Consider the following 17,604-nt stretch of genomic DNA (forward strand, 5'->3'; position numbering starts at 1 on the left):
CACAACTTGATCACTTCAGAAATCCCACATGGCATACAAGATCACCAACCTCTGCACTAGCCTAACCAGAAGAGCACAAAGGATAAAAATGGGAAGTAACTCCAAGATGATTTGGCTGCCAAACAAATTGGAATGCCTAATTGCTATAAATTCCAATTTTACAAAAAGCCATTTCAGAATGGTGCCTAGAAGCAAAAAAAAACCCCACACATCAGCTCATGCTTATCTTGTGCATTTCTAGCTGTGACTCTCTCCAAAGAATCTGGCTTTTTTAGTTCAACAGGTATAGAACTTCAATGCCCAGTTTTGCACTTAGAATCCTATTCCTGGAGGCAAGTACCTATTAAAGCAGGGCAACACCAAGTGTGACAACAATTTGGGTGAGACTTAAAAGACAGAAAGGTATTTTGGACATTTGTTCTCCACAAGGTCTTAAAGGGCAAGTTGGACATAAGACCAAAAACCAAAACCTCTCCTATTTGTGGTTTCAACAAATCCACAGTGCTTTGTGGGCACAGATAAGAAAACTGTACTTTCAGTCAACATGCCAAAACACTAACACTGACAGTTCATTAAACAGTTTTGTCATAGTCCCCCCTTAAGTATGTACTACGTACCTTTGGCTTTACATACTGTGCTTTTCTGTTGCTCACTGTCAAGTTCTAAATCACATAATGGTCTCTCTTCGCTAGCAATTGTGCCTGATTCAATAGTCTCAAATTCACTTTGACTCTCTTTCTCACATTTTGATGTCCACTCTTCTTTTTGGCTTCTAATCTTCTTCAGCAATTTCTTTAAAGCACGTTTTGACCGAGGTTGGCAAGTTTTTGCCTCTTCTTGATCTATAAAGAAAATATACTATTAAGAGTTTCAGGCCATGAATATTTTCATATAAAACCAAACTTTTTTCTATTGCTTACTCAGTGGGACAAATAGTTCAGGTATATTTTTAAAAGCTTAACAATGTTTTCTCTTACCTGCAAGAGGGAAGCAGTAATTTGTCTTTGCAAGCTATAAAAAGAAAGGCTAACCCAGTTGCAGTGTTTCACAGTCAGACTATTGCAGAAACAAACAGTAGTATCTCCCCACCTGCCTGCATGTTCCTGCCTTCTCCTTTGTAGTAGCACTGGCAACACAATGCACCACAGACCATAAACCATAAACCAGACTGTGCCAACAAAGGGACATGGCAAAAACGCTTGGCCAAGCAGCAAAGTTCAGTAACACACTTCTTGTTCACATCACATTACTCTGCACATGCCACAAGCAAACAGTACACACACATGCATCTCTTGCAGCCTACTCACAATATGGAGCAACTCAATCACAAACCTGAACATAAAGGACATACAATAAGTAGACTTTCATACAAAGTCAAGCTTAAACTCTGAAATATTTCAAAACACAAAATGGAAAATAGTTATTTAAATTCATACACCAGGATCATTCCATAATTTATACTAACTATATCAGAATAATTATGGCTACTAACAGTATAGTCCTTAAAACAATTAAAAATTATTGTTAGTATACTAACAAATTGACACATATTAGAAAAAGAAGTCACATTTTCATTTTTAAATTCATAATCATTGGGGTATTATCATCCATGATAAACATCATAAACCACTTGATACTGAAGTATTTCAGACACAGTAAGAAATTATACTACTTAAGACATTTTAGTTAATACTATTATTTATTTGATATATTGAACTAAATCTCTTCTGTTATAAAAAGTTTAATTTAAATATGAAGTTTAGATGGTTTACTTTCTGATTCACTAGGGACCTCCTCTTCTATTACATGTTCTGATTCTAGTTGAATATCACAAGCAGGCTCTGGTTGACTGTGACAAGCAGATTCTTGCTCCAAAGAGATATCAAGATCATTATCTTGAACTCTGTCAGAAGGGGCTGGCAAAGGTTGTGGCTCAAAATGCAAAATCAGGTCTCCTTTCATGTCTAATTAAAAGAACACAAAGACACAGAATGATCAACTGGAATACAAAGCAAGCAAGACTGCAACACTACACTCACATACAAATCCCCAAGAAGTTCAAATATCATTATCTTGTTTCACAACAGATTTAATCCACTTTTTATTTTTGTTCTCAAAAGTAGAAGATTCAAAACTGTATAGATCATTAGCCATCTATTCATTCAGAAACTCCATAGGGGTTTCCACTGGAATATGCGGTCTTTCAAAATAAAAGTTGATGTGACAAAGGCTCATCTTTACACAAAAAACAGCTCACAGGAACAATTACACAGGATTCCAGTATCTTTATCAAGGAAAAGACACATCCTGACCTATCTGCTCACAAAGCTGCCACTGGAGAGTTATCAGATGGCCCAGGTGTGAAATCCCAGAAGAATACACAACAGAAATTCTGCCATGATCACCTTACCAACTAAGTGCTACTGCCTACAAGGGATGTGGGATACATGGGAAGATCACCTTAGGATTGTATTTTGTATGCATGTGTGTGCACAGAAGTGTAAAGGCCAGCAACTGGAGTGGGGACCAAAAGTCACAGGCACAGCTGCATCCAGAGCACTGCTAAATGCAGAGGCCATAATGAGGGAATGTTACGTAGGTATGAGTATCAGCATGTAGTGACTAGCAAATCACTAGCCAGACTAGCCAGCAAGAATGGTAAGAGGCTTACGAGCTACGTATGGAGCACCCGTAAGACTGGGCTGGATATTGGAGAGGCCAGGAGATCTACGAGTTGGCAAATGGAGGGATCAGGAGATCCAAGCATTCAAGCCAGCAACCAGGGAGACTGTGGGATCCTAAGAAACCTGTCAGCAGGTGTGTGCGCATCTCCGAGACAAGATGATCCAGGGTCAGCTACTGGGTAGACCGAGTTTTTACTGTCAGTTCCCACAGGGATTCATAGCATGTGCATGTCTGTGCATATGGTCACATGCTCAGCTGGGCCTGTGCAGCAACAACTGGAATGGAGCAGCAGACCTTGCGGATTCACATCCCCAGGAGCTGGCAACTTGGGAGACTAAGGATCAAGGGCCAGCTGCTAGGTAGAGCGAGTGTCCAAAGCTACTCACTGAGTAATCCACAGCACGTATTTGAGCATGTGTGCATTTGAGTGCGTACGTGGATATGAGAGGTAACTGGAAGGCTACAGGGTCCAGGATGAACTACTGGATAGACTGGGTGTCTAAGACCTGTTCCTGGAGCATCCGTAGTGTGGCAGACAGAGATCTGGGATGCAGAAGACAATTACTAGATATACTGAATGTTTAAGACTAAGTGCTAGAGGGATCCATATCGCACATAAAGACATACATTCCACTAACAGTCTTTCATCCTGATCAACCAGAGCAGTAAACAGAAAGAGGCCACTTGTGCTGTTCGTGTTTAATGTGAATGCTGTGTTATCTATGCTGGTCTGCGTGTACTGAAAGCCTGTGTGTGTGTGTACCTACTGTAACGCACACGCTGCCTTGCTACCAGCTGGACCTGGGAACAGGCAGCTGCAGCAGTCTCTCCTCTACTGGGTTATCAGATTCAGCAATCTTCAACAAATTACTTACTCCTGTCTTCACTGTACATTTCTTCAAATGCAGACTCCAGTTCTCTCTGCCATTCTGCTTTTACTTCCAGGCGTTTGTATGCTGGCACTAAAAGCTGAGGTGGCATCTGTGCAACAACCTGCCTTCTGCGCAGCCGATCCATACTCTGCATTTGCTCCAGTTCTTCCAGCAGCCTTTCCCTGTCCTTCAAGTATAAAGAAGGGATAACATAAACCTTTAGTGTTCACATTCAGACAGTCATACATCAGGACTGACAAAATGCATCCCTTTGGTTACCATGACGTCTGTTTAATCCTTAATGTTCAAAGTTAATCTTATTCTAGGGAGGAAATGCTTCCTCAGGAAAAGGCTGTATCTGACCTTTAGACACAGGAGTCGTCAATACCTAGAATATCTAATATTAAATAAAGGATCAGACTGTACGCTTGTAGCCAACTTTCCTCAACAAAATTAAATCTTCTACTTTACAAAGTAAACAAATACTTCTTTTGGAAAGTTACTTTTGTTAGTATATACTTCAGCAATTCCTACTTTCTAAGATGTGAACTAAGTATTCTTTGGTATGCTATGATTATATATGAGACCTTTTAAAAAAAAAAAGTTGAAGTTTGGTGGGTTTTTGTTTTGGCTTTTTTTTTTTTTTTAACTTCAGGAGCATCATTAGTATTTCCATAGTTCCCCATTTTAGTTTGGTTACTCATTCAAGGCCAATCATATTTCAACTGATAAAACAGGAAGTTTTTGCTATTTCTAGCCACCAAAAACACATGTGAAGGTAACAGACAACTTCTGAGTGTAGTTTTCAGTACAAAAACCTTTACCAATAGTTCAGGTTTTCCTTCTTAAAGGAAACAATTTCAACATTTCCAGACTTGCATGTTAACAGAACTTCAGTCTTTAACTAAAAACTTTGAGAAGTTTTTAAAAAATAAAAAAGCCTGTTACCTCCTTAATAATAAACTATTTTTCCCCTGAAGTACAGAATAACTAACTCCAACTAAAGCTGATGTAGAAAAGTAGAACTTATCACCGATTAAGAAAGTTTAGCTTGATTATTACCTATTGGTTAATAGCTGGTCAAACATTAAGATAACAAAAATTAGAGTTCTTTCATTCTCACTCCTTCCAGATGCCAAAAGAAGCAAACAGTATTTGCTTTTTTTTCTAAGACATTCTGCAAACATCATTTAGTCCTTTAATTTTCCTCCTGTAAATGTATTCCTTTATGACACCTACATACAACATAACAGCGGTCATTTTGATATTAAAAACAGGCAGAACTACTTTGTCTACCTTGGCCAAGTGGACCTTCTTCAAGGCATGACTTCCTCTGAGATGCGCTTTTTCAAGCTGCTCTCTTCTCTCCCTCTCTGCTTCCCTATGGAGTTCCTCCAAACGTTTCCCTTCTTCTTCAGCAGCTAAATGAGCATCTGGCTGGCAGTCAATCAATAGTTTAGTCCACGAAGTTCTTTGATAGTTTAAAGCATATGTAACAATAAATAAATGAATAATTCCGCAGCAAAAGCACTTTATAAAAGACATACAATGCCATATAAACACCCTTGAATGTTTATAACTGTCAGTTGAAAGCAGAACCAAACCAATTTTTTACCTTTGGAAAAGAAATGGGTATTTCTATATTTCATAAGTTTAGGTGTCCAAGTGTTCCAGTTTCAAGCTATACTGGGGATGACCATTTGCACAATTTATTTGTTATAGTAGAGTGGTTATTTTTCCTACATGGTAAATATAAATAATACATGGTAAAGTGAGTAATACAGTCGATAACACAGACTGAGTACTTCTACCCTCACGGTTTTATTTTAAACAAGGGGAAAAAAAAATCCAGAAGCATTTTCAAACTCTTAGGAAACCAGAAACAATCTGCAATTTTGAAAGGAGGAAAATCTTACCAACATGAAAATTAAAAAATACTTAAGGAAAAAAATCATACCATGTAAGCGAGGCTAAAAAATTACCATTTTGGAATTTTTCATGACAAAGCTTGAGCAAACTACAGTATCCCCTGCTACTGTTTAGATCTAGTCCTTCAAATATCAAGAAAACCTAAAAGTTTATGAATTAAAAATTCACAAATGCACTGAATAAAAAAAAAAAAAATTGAGACCTTTTCTAGTCTAAAACAGGCTGATCCAGAACAGGAACTTAGAATATGGTCTCACATTGCTAATAAAACAAACTGTTATTTGGTTTACTTTTCAAAAATCACCTCTAAAAGCTAAGCTCTTGCTCCGTCTCTCATTCTTCCAGGTCCTCCCCTTCATCTGATCAGACTTTGGCCTTTGTCTTTCCTATTTGGCAAAAATCTATTCATTGTTCCTTTTCTCTAGATTAGACTTCTACCTTCTAGGCAAGCTGAAACTGTTGACTGCATGAACAGATGAACACAAATACAAGGTAAAATCTGGGAGGACATTGCTAAGAAGAAGAGAAGAGTAAGGTAATCGCAACTATTAATTCAGCATAAGCCAAAAATCTTCCAATTTGGATGTTCAAATGTCATGCCAGTCTTGTGAACTCACCTTCTTATAGACGTCTGTTTATGAGGGAGTGTCAGGTGTGATCCCCCAAGTGACTGAGCACATAACAGGCTTTACAAGTTTGCCCTAAGATTCTGTTTAGTGAATTGTGTAGCGGCTGCTTTATATAACTTCATACCTTTAAACAAGTTCTAGAAAACCAAATAGCTGATATCCAGACACTATGCATTGTAAAGAAACTTATAAGGAAGCCTGTAGCACAAACACTTGGAGTTAATCACCTGCTCTTCGTCCACTTCTCTGTCCACATAAGCTCCAGAAATATGGTAACGTGTAACAGAAAAGTTGCCAGAACCATAGGGCTTCACCAGAGGAATCTTTTTCACTGTCTAGGAAGAAAAGTACAACTACAGCTGTATCACAGAACAGTATCTCTAGCAAAGCAATTAAACAGAAAATACATGATCTGTAAAGTTAGATTATTATTAAAAGAAATTCACACCCCCAAATTCTCTCCTGAAAATATTTTTGTTTAAAATTTATACATGTAATAATTAATAAACCACATCAGCACAAGGTAGATATAGAGGGCTTTAACAACTGAGAGCATTTAAAAGTCTTAGGCAAACTCCTCCACACAGATGGACATTCATCAGTATCACGTTTCAACAGCACTAACTTAAAAGCATTTAACGCACTAATAGAAATCCCACTTACAACACCTGTCACACTCACCTAAGAGCAGGGCAACCACTGATCCACAATGTAATTACACCTAACAGCAAAGTAACAGATCCCAAGTACAGACTTGCTACAGGAAACACAGAACCATTATGTCCAATTATCAGCTGACCAAAGAGCATTTTCTGTAACTTCACTGCAAAGTGTCAATTGATACAATGCTAAGTTGCTGGGGTTTTTTTAATATTTTGGGTACACATTTCAACTCTTTTCTGAAAGTCTGAACCATGCGTGAGACACTCCCTCTTCTTTGGCTTCAGCCTGATGTTCTCAGTACTTAGGTAGCTGGGTTAGGTATTAGTATTCTGTAGGACCTGTGTTCCAGGGAGAGTTCTGAAGGATGCCGAGATTGAAACAAAGACCATTGAAAGGTCAACAAAAAACAATATTTATCATCAAGAGGTGGCCAACAAAACGAAAAAAAAACAGGAGAGAGGAAGAAGGAGAAAAATAAGCCCTCAGTACAACTCCCCCAGTCACCCAGAAGTTGCTTATGAAGTTATCTTACTGACCCCAGAATGCCTAAAACTACCCATAGCAGAAGTTGCATCCTTGGAGTGTCGGCAGGCTCACGAGGTGGCGGCTGTACCCTCAAAAGGCAACTTTGTCCTTTGATGTGAAGCTTACTTCTTCCTCCCAGCATGAGCTATCTGCTTTTTATACAATTAATTGGTGACGTCTACCCAGGCAGGCGTGGCCAGCACCGCCCAACTAGAGGCCTTCAGTCCCTCCCAGTATTATGTAAGTGGTGCCCCTACTCCGCATGTGTGTGTACTTTGGAATTCCTCCCGTGCCTGCGAGCTATACCTCAGGGGGTCTTTTCTAAATGAGTCTAGGGGCTTACTTCATCCTCCTCCTCTTCACTTTCTCCTTCAAATGCCCTTGGAAGGCGGTCAGCCAATAATAAGACACCAATTAACTGTAGTTTGTACCAAACTCTTCCTTCAAGGAGGAAGTTCCCATTTATCAGTGCTTGTTTTCTCATAACCTGGCAAGAAAAAGATAAACTCTCACAGGTGGCTCAGCCAAACATAGACCAAAAGTATCAACATCTAATTAAGCCCTGATACAGACCTGCCATTGTACTTTTTAACATCCCCTCCATTAATTTTCTCTCAGCTTCCTCTTCCTCAGATTTTTCCCTAAAAGAGATTCTGGTCCACATTAACTAAAACAGCAAGTTTCATAGTCTGAGTGTTTTAAAACTAACATGACTGTAAACAAATGCATATACACAAAGAGCAGCATTAAGTCTCAGGAATATCTTAAACTTATCTCTGCATAAGATTAGGCATACAAATTTTAATATTGATTATCACTTACTATTTTAAAAAGACTATAGAAAGTGAAGTCTTTAAATTAAAATCAAAGAATCACAGAATCATTGAGGTTGGAATGAACCTTGAAGATCATAAAGTCCAACTAGCACTGCCAAGTCCACCAAACCATGTCCCTGAGCACCACATCTTTTAAGTATCTCCAGGAACGCTGACTCTACCACTTGCCTGAGCAGCCTGTTACAGTGGTTGACAACTCTTTCTGTAAAGGAATTTTTCCTAATATTCAGTCTAAACTTCCCCTGGTGTAACTTGAGGTTATTTTCTCTTGTCCTGTCACTTGCTACCTGGGGGAGAAACCCAACTCCCACCTGGCTACAACCTCCCTGGAGGTAGTTGTAGAGAGCAAGAAGGTCCCCCTGCGACTCCTTTTCTCTAGGCTAAACAATCCCAGCTCCCTCAGCTGCTCCTCATCAGACTTGTGCTCCAGACCATTCACCAGCTCTGTTGTCCTTCTCTGAACATGCTCCACCACCTCAATGTCTTTCATGGAGTGAGGGGCCCTCAACTGCTGAAACTAGTTTTAGCCTTCACAACAGAACTTTTATAGTCCTTAAGTAAATGCATGCTATTCTAGCAGGAAAAAAAATAGTTGCTAACTTTCTTAATCAATAAAATTTTAGACACAGAATTTTAGCAGTTCTACATTAACCAAAACACTTGTAGATACTGATTATAGCTCTGAAAACAGAGAAGTCCCATGCCTAAACCTCATTAGCCAGATCACCACCTGCTCACCCTGCAATATGTTACTTTCAGAACATACAATTAAACCTGTCTTCTGAATTATTTTAAAAATGTAAAATTAACAAATCAATAGTTAATAATTACATGTAATCAATCAAATCTTCAGAATTTTATTCAAAAGCTAAGAAGACATGAGAATTATGTTGGAGGCTACAGTTTTCCAGTTAATGTCAAAAGCAACTGAAGCTGAATAAAATACCATACTCTGCATCAAGGTTTTGTAACTCCCTCCTTTCCCCTCTCCCCCTACTGCCCCCCAAAAGCAAGGAATCTCATACTTAAATCTGGCAAAACTGGAGCAGCAATGTATCATGAAATGGGGGAAAAAAAACCAAAATAAAAGCCACAACCCCAACTCTACAAATGCTATGAATACTCCATAAGAGTATAGTGACACTTTTTAGGGTTTATTTTCGTTACATAAAAATCTAGTAGATCATATTAAAAAAAAAAAGTTTACAAGAACTCTGTGACACTTGTTAATAAAGTGGTGTTTACAGTTTAACTTCAGTTAAGTAACTCCTCATTTGGTCTAAATAAATATGGCCTCAATTCCTGAAATCCATCTTTCTGAGAACTAAAATTGTTTATGACAATAGAGTAAAAATACTTCTTTTGTAACTGGGCAAAGTAACAATAATAGGAGTATCTTCAGAAAGTGTTTCTTATATTCCAAGTAATCATCCAATGAACAGCATGGCCCTAGCTCCATTTTATAAAATTTTAGTCAATTTTCTTGCAACAAAGCATCAGATTATGATTATAGTTATATTCAATAAGCTCCTTATGCAAATTGATTCAAGAAAACAAGTGTGGTTATGCAGATGACCCTGTAATTTGCTGCAATTCACAAAATTTTAAAGTTAAGCAATTCAAATTCACTGCCTTTTCAGTAATGCATCTACAAGATAAAGCCCCAGATTTACCTCCCCCAAACTAACAGTCAATATCTTTTGTTTTCTCTCTCTCAAAAGAGAAACAGGAATAAAATTTCTCATCTTTCAATTACTTAGCATTTTACCCCATGAAGTACATGGCACCCAACAACTCTTTGAAGAAAATAACTTTATTCTTCACCCTGTGCCCTCCCAGCAACACAGGCCTACCACAAAAGGATTAAAATCCATACAGATACAATAACTAGGAAAAAGGCTCACAGTCAGCCAGTCTTTAAATGAAACAAATTGACACACTGTGATATATTGAAACAGAGCAACCTCTTTCCTCAACAAAAACTCAAGATGTCTGCAGAATTACTGATTCAATCTGCCCTTATCAGAGCATGAACTTCATAAAAAAAACAAAACCCACACATTGTAGAAAATCCAGATGTTTGCAAACTCTGCTAAAACCAGTTAAAATCACATTTGTTGAAAACACAAGTAAATGACATTTGCTCATGGGTGGAAATGCATTAATTTTTTCACATACTGACCCAGACCTGTCATCCAACACAATCACAAATTCAATTGTACCAGAACCTGGGGAAACCCTAAAACAAAGTCTAATGCTACCCTTGTGAAAAAAGACTAAAGAACGAGGAGAAAATCCTGTATTTATAAAACAGAAGCAGAGATGCATTACTGATGTTGCCAGATAAAGTATTAAATAGTAACTACCATGTCATTTTAGCTGTTACATCATCTACAAATATGGAGGTTAACTGCAGTGACTACCTGTGGGGTTTTTTAAAATAGAATGCAACATAAAACACATCCTAAACTGCAAAAGTTTCTAGAAAGCAATGCTGCAGCACCTCATGCTTTTCCAACAATGCCAGACTGAGCAACAGAAACATCTGAAATGCAGGAAATAAAGACTCAAAGTTTGGACTGATACAGACTTCATCTGCACTACAGCAGATACAACAGGAACAACGCAGAGGAGAATGTTCCTCTACACGTGGAACAATGTAGAGGAAAACAGCAGCATGAAGGAGTGTGTGAATTAACCTGAACTGTATTATACAGGTTCTTATTCCAAATGTTCTAAATTTCAATATTGCATGTACTTAATTCACCAGAAATAACCCCAAACTTTACCACTCCAACACTTGCTTTAATCCTCATTCATATCCAACTTCCATAATATGAAAATCCTTGGACAGACAGTGAGGAGACCTATGGAAAGCAAGTACTGAGGGATGCAAATGAAAGTATACAGATACTCCTTCTAAACATTCTGCAAACTGTGAGTATCAAACCTTAATTGGTTTTTCCAGATACAATACCAACCCCCCTCATCCCACACCCTAACCTGTACATAGTGCTGGATGTTGCTGGGAAAAGTTTTGATAACTTCACTGGCTGTTAGAGGCATAAGTATACTTCAATCCTTTCTTTCCTTTCCTTTTCAGTGATTTGAATATCCCTGAATCCAATGGCCTGAAAATCCCTGAACCCAATGGTCTGAAAGGGCACAGCAGCAAAGGCAACTTAAACTCTCCATTAATGAAGTTCTGTTAAATTAAACTTACTAAAAGTTAACTCCAAAGAAAAATGTAGATAATGTTCCTTCTGCAGCATAGATCTGCAATCCTACAGGAGCTTCTACACCTATGCAGAACCTCTGTAAAATCAAAGCAGCACGATGGAGGTACAAAGTTACCCCTAAAAAGCTTATAGCCTCCTCAATAGCCTTGGGTGCTGGTTTCCTATCAAAATTAAACAGCTTACCCTATATTTAGCATTCCCTACAAGAATCAAAGAAATTGGAGACAAAAAAACCCAACAAAAACCCCACAGCTAAAAAGGTAGTAATGTCTTTATTACAGAACTAAACAAAAAGCTATTACTGCATCATTGTGACAGAAAGCTGAGGAGGTGTGTACATGCTGAGAAAGATCATTGTAGAGTTAATACCACCGTGGCTACTAAGTGAAAATAAGATAATGAAAAAAGTTTAAAAAGACACGTTAACCACAAAAATAAGATCTCAGATGACAAGAAATAAAAATCACACCTAACAAGAGATCAGAAGTAATTACCAAAGTCTAGTAGTATGAAGTCTGTTAATACATAATTCATTAGTTCTCTTGTTTTTTGCTGAACCACTCTCCTTACAGTATGCAAATACCAATTTTAGATATCCTGCTGTGAGGAGTCAGACCAGTAAACAAATCATTACATTACACGGTACCCCAAAATTGTGATCACTATTGCATCATGGATACATACCTCAAAAGGACGTGGTGGAGGGGGTGGCAGGCTTGCAACTTTAGCTGCTCTTTGCCTTTCCACTTCCAGAGCATGTTTACGTGCATCTGTTCGTCTTCAGGGAAAAAAACCAAACATCCCACCAAAACAAAACAAAACAAACAAACCAAAAAAAAAAAAGAAGCCAAGTTATTCAAGTATTCAAGCAACAGTGAGAGCACTGTACAAAATAAAAAGCAAACCTAAAACCAAACAGATTTCGATGTACCTGCACTGAATGTTTGAGACATAAAAAAAAGCACACTGAAAAGTCAAGAGAACTTACGCTGGAAGGCGCCACTAAAAATTAATTTCAAGTAATGCAAAAATGTTAAAACACGCAACCTTCTAAAGAACAGTGCAAAATCCCTGTTTTCCACTTCTGCAGGAAGCAGCCATGTCACTTCACCAGATTTTAACTGCTCAAATGTAGACAAAATTAACTATTTAATCAACAGGTCTCAGATCAACTCAAGCACAACTATCCCCAAGAGGACACAGATAATTTTTCATGCCAGCTCAATTTTGGTCCAATCTGCTTAATAAAAAAATGCTAACAAGGAAGACCATGACTAATGCAGTAGGTCTTTTTCTTCAAGTGGGTAATTCTTCATCAGAAACTGGCCTGAGAACATTTCACTTCATGTCACTGAACAGCTGTCAGCCAACAAGCTTGACTGAAAATAGTAACACAGGGATGAAAGCTCCCCCACTCATGGAGAGTCTATGAGGCCAGCTTGTATACCAGACATTTTTGTCTTGGTTTTATAGCTACAGTTCTTATCAAAATCCACAAGCATTGTCCATGACCATCAATTCTCTAACCCATAAAATTTCAAGTATGAAAAAGCTCCAAGCATCAAAATGTTTGCCTTTCACCTTATGACACTGTAAAACACATTCTTAATAAAACTAAACAACTATTGCATACCGGGCTTGCTCATGAAGAACTTTTTCTTTCTGATACTTCTGCTCTTTCAGAGCTTTTCTATGTCTCGTCTCTGCTCTTTGTTTCCTTTCTTCTGCTTGCTTTGCCAGAGCTTCTAAGTCAGGTTCCTTAACAATAAAATATTGTAAGCACTTAATACAAGATTTTACTCACTTCTCATACTGTCAGTGTGATATTTCAAATTATGTATTGCTAGTAAGAAGCACAAGCTAGAAACGACTTTCTAACTGTATTAGGGTAAAAATAATAACTTTTCTTTTTCTGCCATCTTTATTCTCTTCCTCTCTACCACCAACAGCAGCAAACCTGCCACATTCCTCAGCCAATTTAACCAAATATTGATGTAGAAACCTTAGCTTCTCTCTGCATCAGTTTGATAAAGAGGATAATATAAATATACTTACATACATACACAGCTTAGCAAATGCGGACTGTGTAGAAAAAGCGTGTTACTACCTTTCAGTCATCAACTGCAACAGTCATGTATCAACAGAAACATTTCTTTATCATTAGCTCTGTTTTTATGACACTGCTTCCACAGTCTTTCAGAAACTCACCCATCCTAGCATTGGAAAGGACTTTACAAAGAAGTTGATTTAAAGACACAGATATGGAAAGGCATAATGCTATTTTACTTGTGTTAAAGATCCTGACCAATTCAGGAAGTAAGCTACTTTGTAAAATTCATGTAAGAAATCCGTGGGACCACTGGCTGATTTCTATAAACCCAGTTCAGAGTCAAATCTATACAAAATTTCTACCCAACAGCCACAATGATCTCTCAAACAGAGTCTACACAAGTTACAGGATTTTAAAGAAAGTGAAACCAGTTTATAGGTGCAGAATAAAAAGTGACATCATTTTGCAGTCTAGTCAAAGACCTCTGAAGCTCTTACCAAGGCTTTCCATGTCACTTGAGCATTGAAGGGAAAAAAATGTTAAGTGTATTATCTTAACCATAGACAAGTTATACGTTAGAGAAAAAGCTAGTATATTACTGCCATAATTGAGACAAGGAGTCACCATATGCAATTTAGTCAAGCACAAACATACACTATAATATATGTATACAACCTAATGCAAAAAAAATAACCTTTAAAGTCTGCATAGCAAAAGCCTTAGCAGATAGGCCTGTAGAGCAGTCTTGTGAAAAGGCATCTGCAAAAAACTACGTAACCATTTCTAAAAAGTTTTCATTCTTAAAAAAGTTGTCTGTTTAGGTATTAGGATTCTAAAACTAAGACTATTAAAAAAACCAAAACTAAACAGCAATCTTGCGATTTTAAGAACATAAAAAACTCCTCTGACAACATGTGCTGGTTTTGGCAGAGGTATGGGGCTGTGTTTGGGATTTGTTATGAATATAGGGTTGATAACAGTGATGTTTTTGTCATTGCTGAGCAGTGCTTGCACAGAGCCAAGACCTTTTCTGCTTTTTGTACTGCCACACTGGCAAGGAATTTGGGAAGAAACACAGCTGGGACAGGTTGACACAAACAGACAAAAGGGATATTCCACACTACAGGACATCATTTCAGTATATAAAGTTCGGGGAAGGAGAAGGAAGATGAGGAGAGTTGGAGTGATGGTGTTTGTCTTCCCAAGTCACTGTTAACATGTAATGGGGCCCTGCTCTCCTGGAGGTGGCTGAACACCTGCCTGCCCATGGGAAGCAGTGAATTAATTTCTTGTTTTGTTTTACTTTGCCCGTGCGCACAGCTTTTGCTTTCCCAGTTAAACTGTCTTTATCTCAACCTGCAAGTTTTTGACCTTTTTCCCCTTCCAGTTCTCTCCTGTGCCCCACTGGTGGGGGAGTGAGCTATGTGATGCTTGGTTACTGGCTGGGGTTAAACCATAACACAATAATTTAATACTGTATTTACTTACATTCTCCTTGGCCTGTCGGTGACCCTCACCAATTGCTCTTAAGTTTGATAAATACAGTTCTTCCAGGGCTTTCATCTTTTGATCCTGTGCTTTCTGCCATTGAGCTCTCAGTGCCTCCTCTAACTGATGCAATTGTTCTTCTCTCCTCTGCTTTACCTTCTGCCTTATCTGCAAGGCAATATACTTCTGCTGCTCTCTAACCTGTAGAAACAGAATTTATGTTTTGTTAGCAACTCAAAAAACCCCAATACTTTTTGCAGCAAGACTTTCCACAACGTAAGTCCACCCTCCTTCCAGTTTTCCATCTCATCTACTATTCCATTAACCATCTGGCCAGAAAATACTTTACTGACACGTTTTAGTGGTGGACTTGGCAGTGCTGGGTTAATGGTTGGCTTGATGATCTGGAAGGTCTTTCCCAACCTAAGCAATTCCATGATTCTACAATACTATTACTCTGAAATTTAGCTTACATTAAATTATTTTTCAGTTGATTTTTTCTAAATTATTTGTTATAGCATCACATGAAATACAAACCATGGAAAAATACAGACATACTTGTTGTAGCCTCAGTTTTCTTCTTCTTTCATATTCTTCTTTCAGAAGCATGGCTTCTTCATTAGGACTATGCCTCAATTTCCCAGCTGTTGTAACTTTCCTCTTCATCTTTGGATATCGTGAATAATCAACTTCTATGAGAACAACACAGAGAAAAACAAAAATTGTGCATAAATTACATAGGTAAACCAGTTATAAAAAACAGGCATTGCCATAACGTTGCCAAATCTATTGTGGTATCTAAGTGTGTGAGCTACAACTGTTCACATCTGTTCCAACTCACAGTTGGACTTGATGATCCTGGAGGTCTTTTCCAACTTTAACAATTCTATGATTCTAATTATAATCAACAACATTGGTACTGTCTTTGTCACAGTCACAAAAGGTACTGTTTCTGAGCTATTTTGAGCTATGTACCAAACTCTGCAATAGTATCACATTCTACTTTGTGGACCAGCCATGCACATTTGCAAAGTGAACAGAGAACACCAAACCCATTCCTGGGAAGATTTAAAAAACAAACCCACAAACTACTGAAAAGCACACCACACAGTAAAGCAGACTGGTCACCTAGGTGATTTGTATTGAAATATTCTCATAGTCCTTGTACAGAGCTTGTTAATGTTTTTGGCTGCAGTCCAAGGTTTTCTGCTTTGAAGACTGTGAAACTCTAACAGTTTGCATGCCAAGCATTTCACTGGAAAGCTGAAATTGCTTACTGACAATTTTTTTATTCGAGCTGTCTTACACAGCCATTTCAAATTCTGTTTCCCTGTAGATTTCACTGTGAAATCAGAATCTGCTGGTTCTACGGATTGCTTCCCATTTTCCCTGCTATTGTAATTTTCATCTGCACAAAAATAAAAAAAAAAGGACTTCTTCATCTGATATGCAGCCTACTCCAAAATTTCACACCCCCTCCCCAATACTTTATTGTATGTTTAAATATTTATAACCCTGAAAATACTCTCACAAAACAAATCAAAGACTTTTGAAAGTCTTTGGTTGTGACAATGACTTTCAAAAGCCACTGTTTGATTCTAAAAAACCAGAAGGTTTTTACTAATGAACAATTCACACCGCTCTAACGATTTAACCAACATGTGACACCTGGAAAGATTTATTTTCAGTATCATGTATCATATTGTATCTATGTCTAAATACACTAAGATAAGTATATATATTTAGATATATATACTAAAATAAGTATATATACTTAATATATTTAGACATAGATACAATATCACAGATAAAAGAGCAAAACTCTAAAGAAATCAGGTGAGGTGTAAAGCCGAAGTAATTATCCATAAGATACTCTTGGTACAAGGTTATTAAAGCAATGAATCCCAAGCTTGTTACAGCATCAACATGGACAGAAGTACCATGGCTCCTGCCAGCCCCCCCTTACTCAGCGCCTGAGCCACAAAGCAGAAGTTTATCACTGTAACTAAGCAGCAACCTAGATTCTCACACACACACTCCCAAAGAGAGGAAAAACGTAGAGGATGACCAACACAAAGCAGAGATCTAAAACCGAAAGGACAAGAGCCAAAGCAGAGTGCAAACGCCGCGCTCGCCCCGGCTCTGCCGCAGTAACGCGGGGGACGGAGCATGCGAGAGACTCGGAGCCTGCTCGGTCACTGGGAGCCTCCGCCGGGGCCGCAGCTGGGTCCACCAGAGCTGAGGGGGCACAGCGCGAAAGGAGGAGAAAGAAGAGAGCCGCGAGAAGGCGGGAGCGGGCGAGGAAAGTGAGGGAGGGAGCGGAGCCGCGCGCACGTACCCGCCACCGCCTGGGCCCTCCCGGCCGCCGTGGCGCCAACGACCGCCGCTCCCGCCGCGTGACCCCGAGCCCGCCGCCAGGAGTAAAGGGCGCATGCGCATCTGCCCGCCCCGCCCGCCCCCAGCTACCCGAGCCCCGCCCCCTCCCCCCGTGGCCAATGGGGTCTCGTGGCGGCGGCGGGGCCGCGCGCGCCGAATATAAAATGGGTGTTATGGGCGAGGGAGGCACTTGACCCTTATCACCTCCCGGTGGTGCAGTTTGTTTCCTGTCAGCCCCTTCCCGGGACAGTTCTAAGTCAGGGCAATGCCTCGCTCCCCTAATCGTGTAATCTCAATACGTACGTGAAAGGA

At 38.9% G+C, this 17,604-nt stretch overlaps 1 protein-coding gene across 8 annotated transcripts in view; it reads right to left on the minus strand.

Annotated features, from left to right (window-relative positions):
• The window catches only part of CEP295 (centrosomal protein 295), a 42,969-nt gene extending 25,640 nt beyond the window's left edge, over nucleotides 1-17,329 (minus strand). For 4 of the 8 annotated variants that reach the window (XM_051780343.1, XM_051780346.1, XM_051780344.1 and 1 more), the window contains exons 1-10: nucleotides 16,989-17,239; nucleotides 15,475-15,608; nucleotides 14,917-15,117; nucleotides 13,012-13,136; nucleotides 12,063-12,156; nucleotides 6,343-6,450; nucleotides 4,854-4,994; nucleotides 3,561-3,744; nucleotides 1,773-1,964; nucleotides 618-842 (exon numbers count right to left, since the gene is read on the minus strand). In XM_051780343.1, coding sequence (XP_051636303.1) covers nucleotides 618-842; nucleotides 1,773-1,964; nucleotides 3,561-3,744; nucleotides 4,854-4,994; nucleotides 6,343-6,450; nucleotides 12,063-12,156; nucleotides 13,012-13,136; nucleotides 14,917-15,117; nucleotides 15,475-15,582 — 1,378 coding nt within the window. In that variant the 5' untranslated portion in view covers nucleotides 15,583-15,608; nucleotides 16,989-17,239. The other 4 variants (XM_051780342.1, XM_051780348.1, XM_051780347.1 and 1 more) reach the window with 4 other exon arrangements.
• Between the last annotated feature and the right edge of the window lie 275 nt (nucleotides 17,330-17,604).

Source organism: Manacus candei, unplaced genomic scaffold (genome assembly GCF_025592945.1).
Source record: "Manacus candei isolate 608988 ecotype Guabito, Panama unplaced genomic scaffold, ASM2559294v1 h1tg000014l, whole genome shotgun sequence".
In the NCBI taxonomy this organism is placed as follows: Eukaryota; Metazoa; Chordata; class Aves; order Passeriformes; family Pipridae; genus Manacus; species Manacus candei.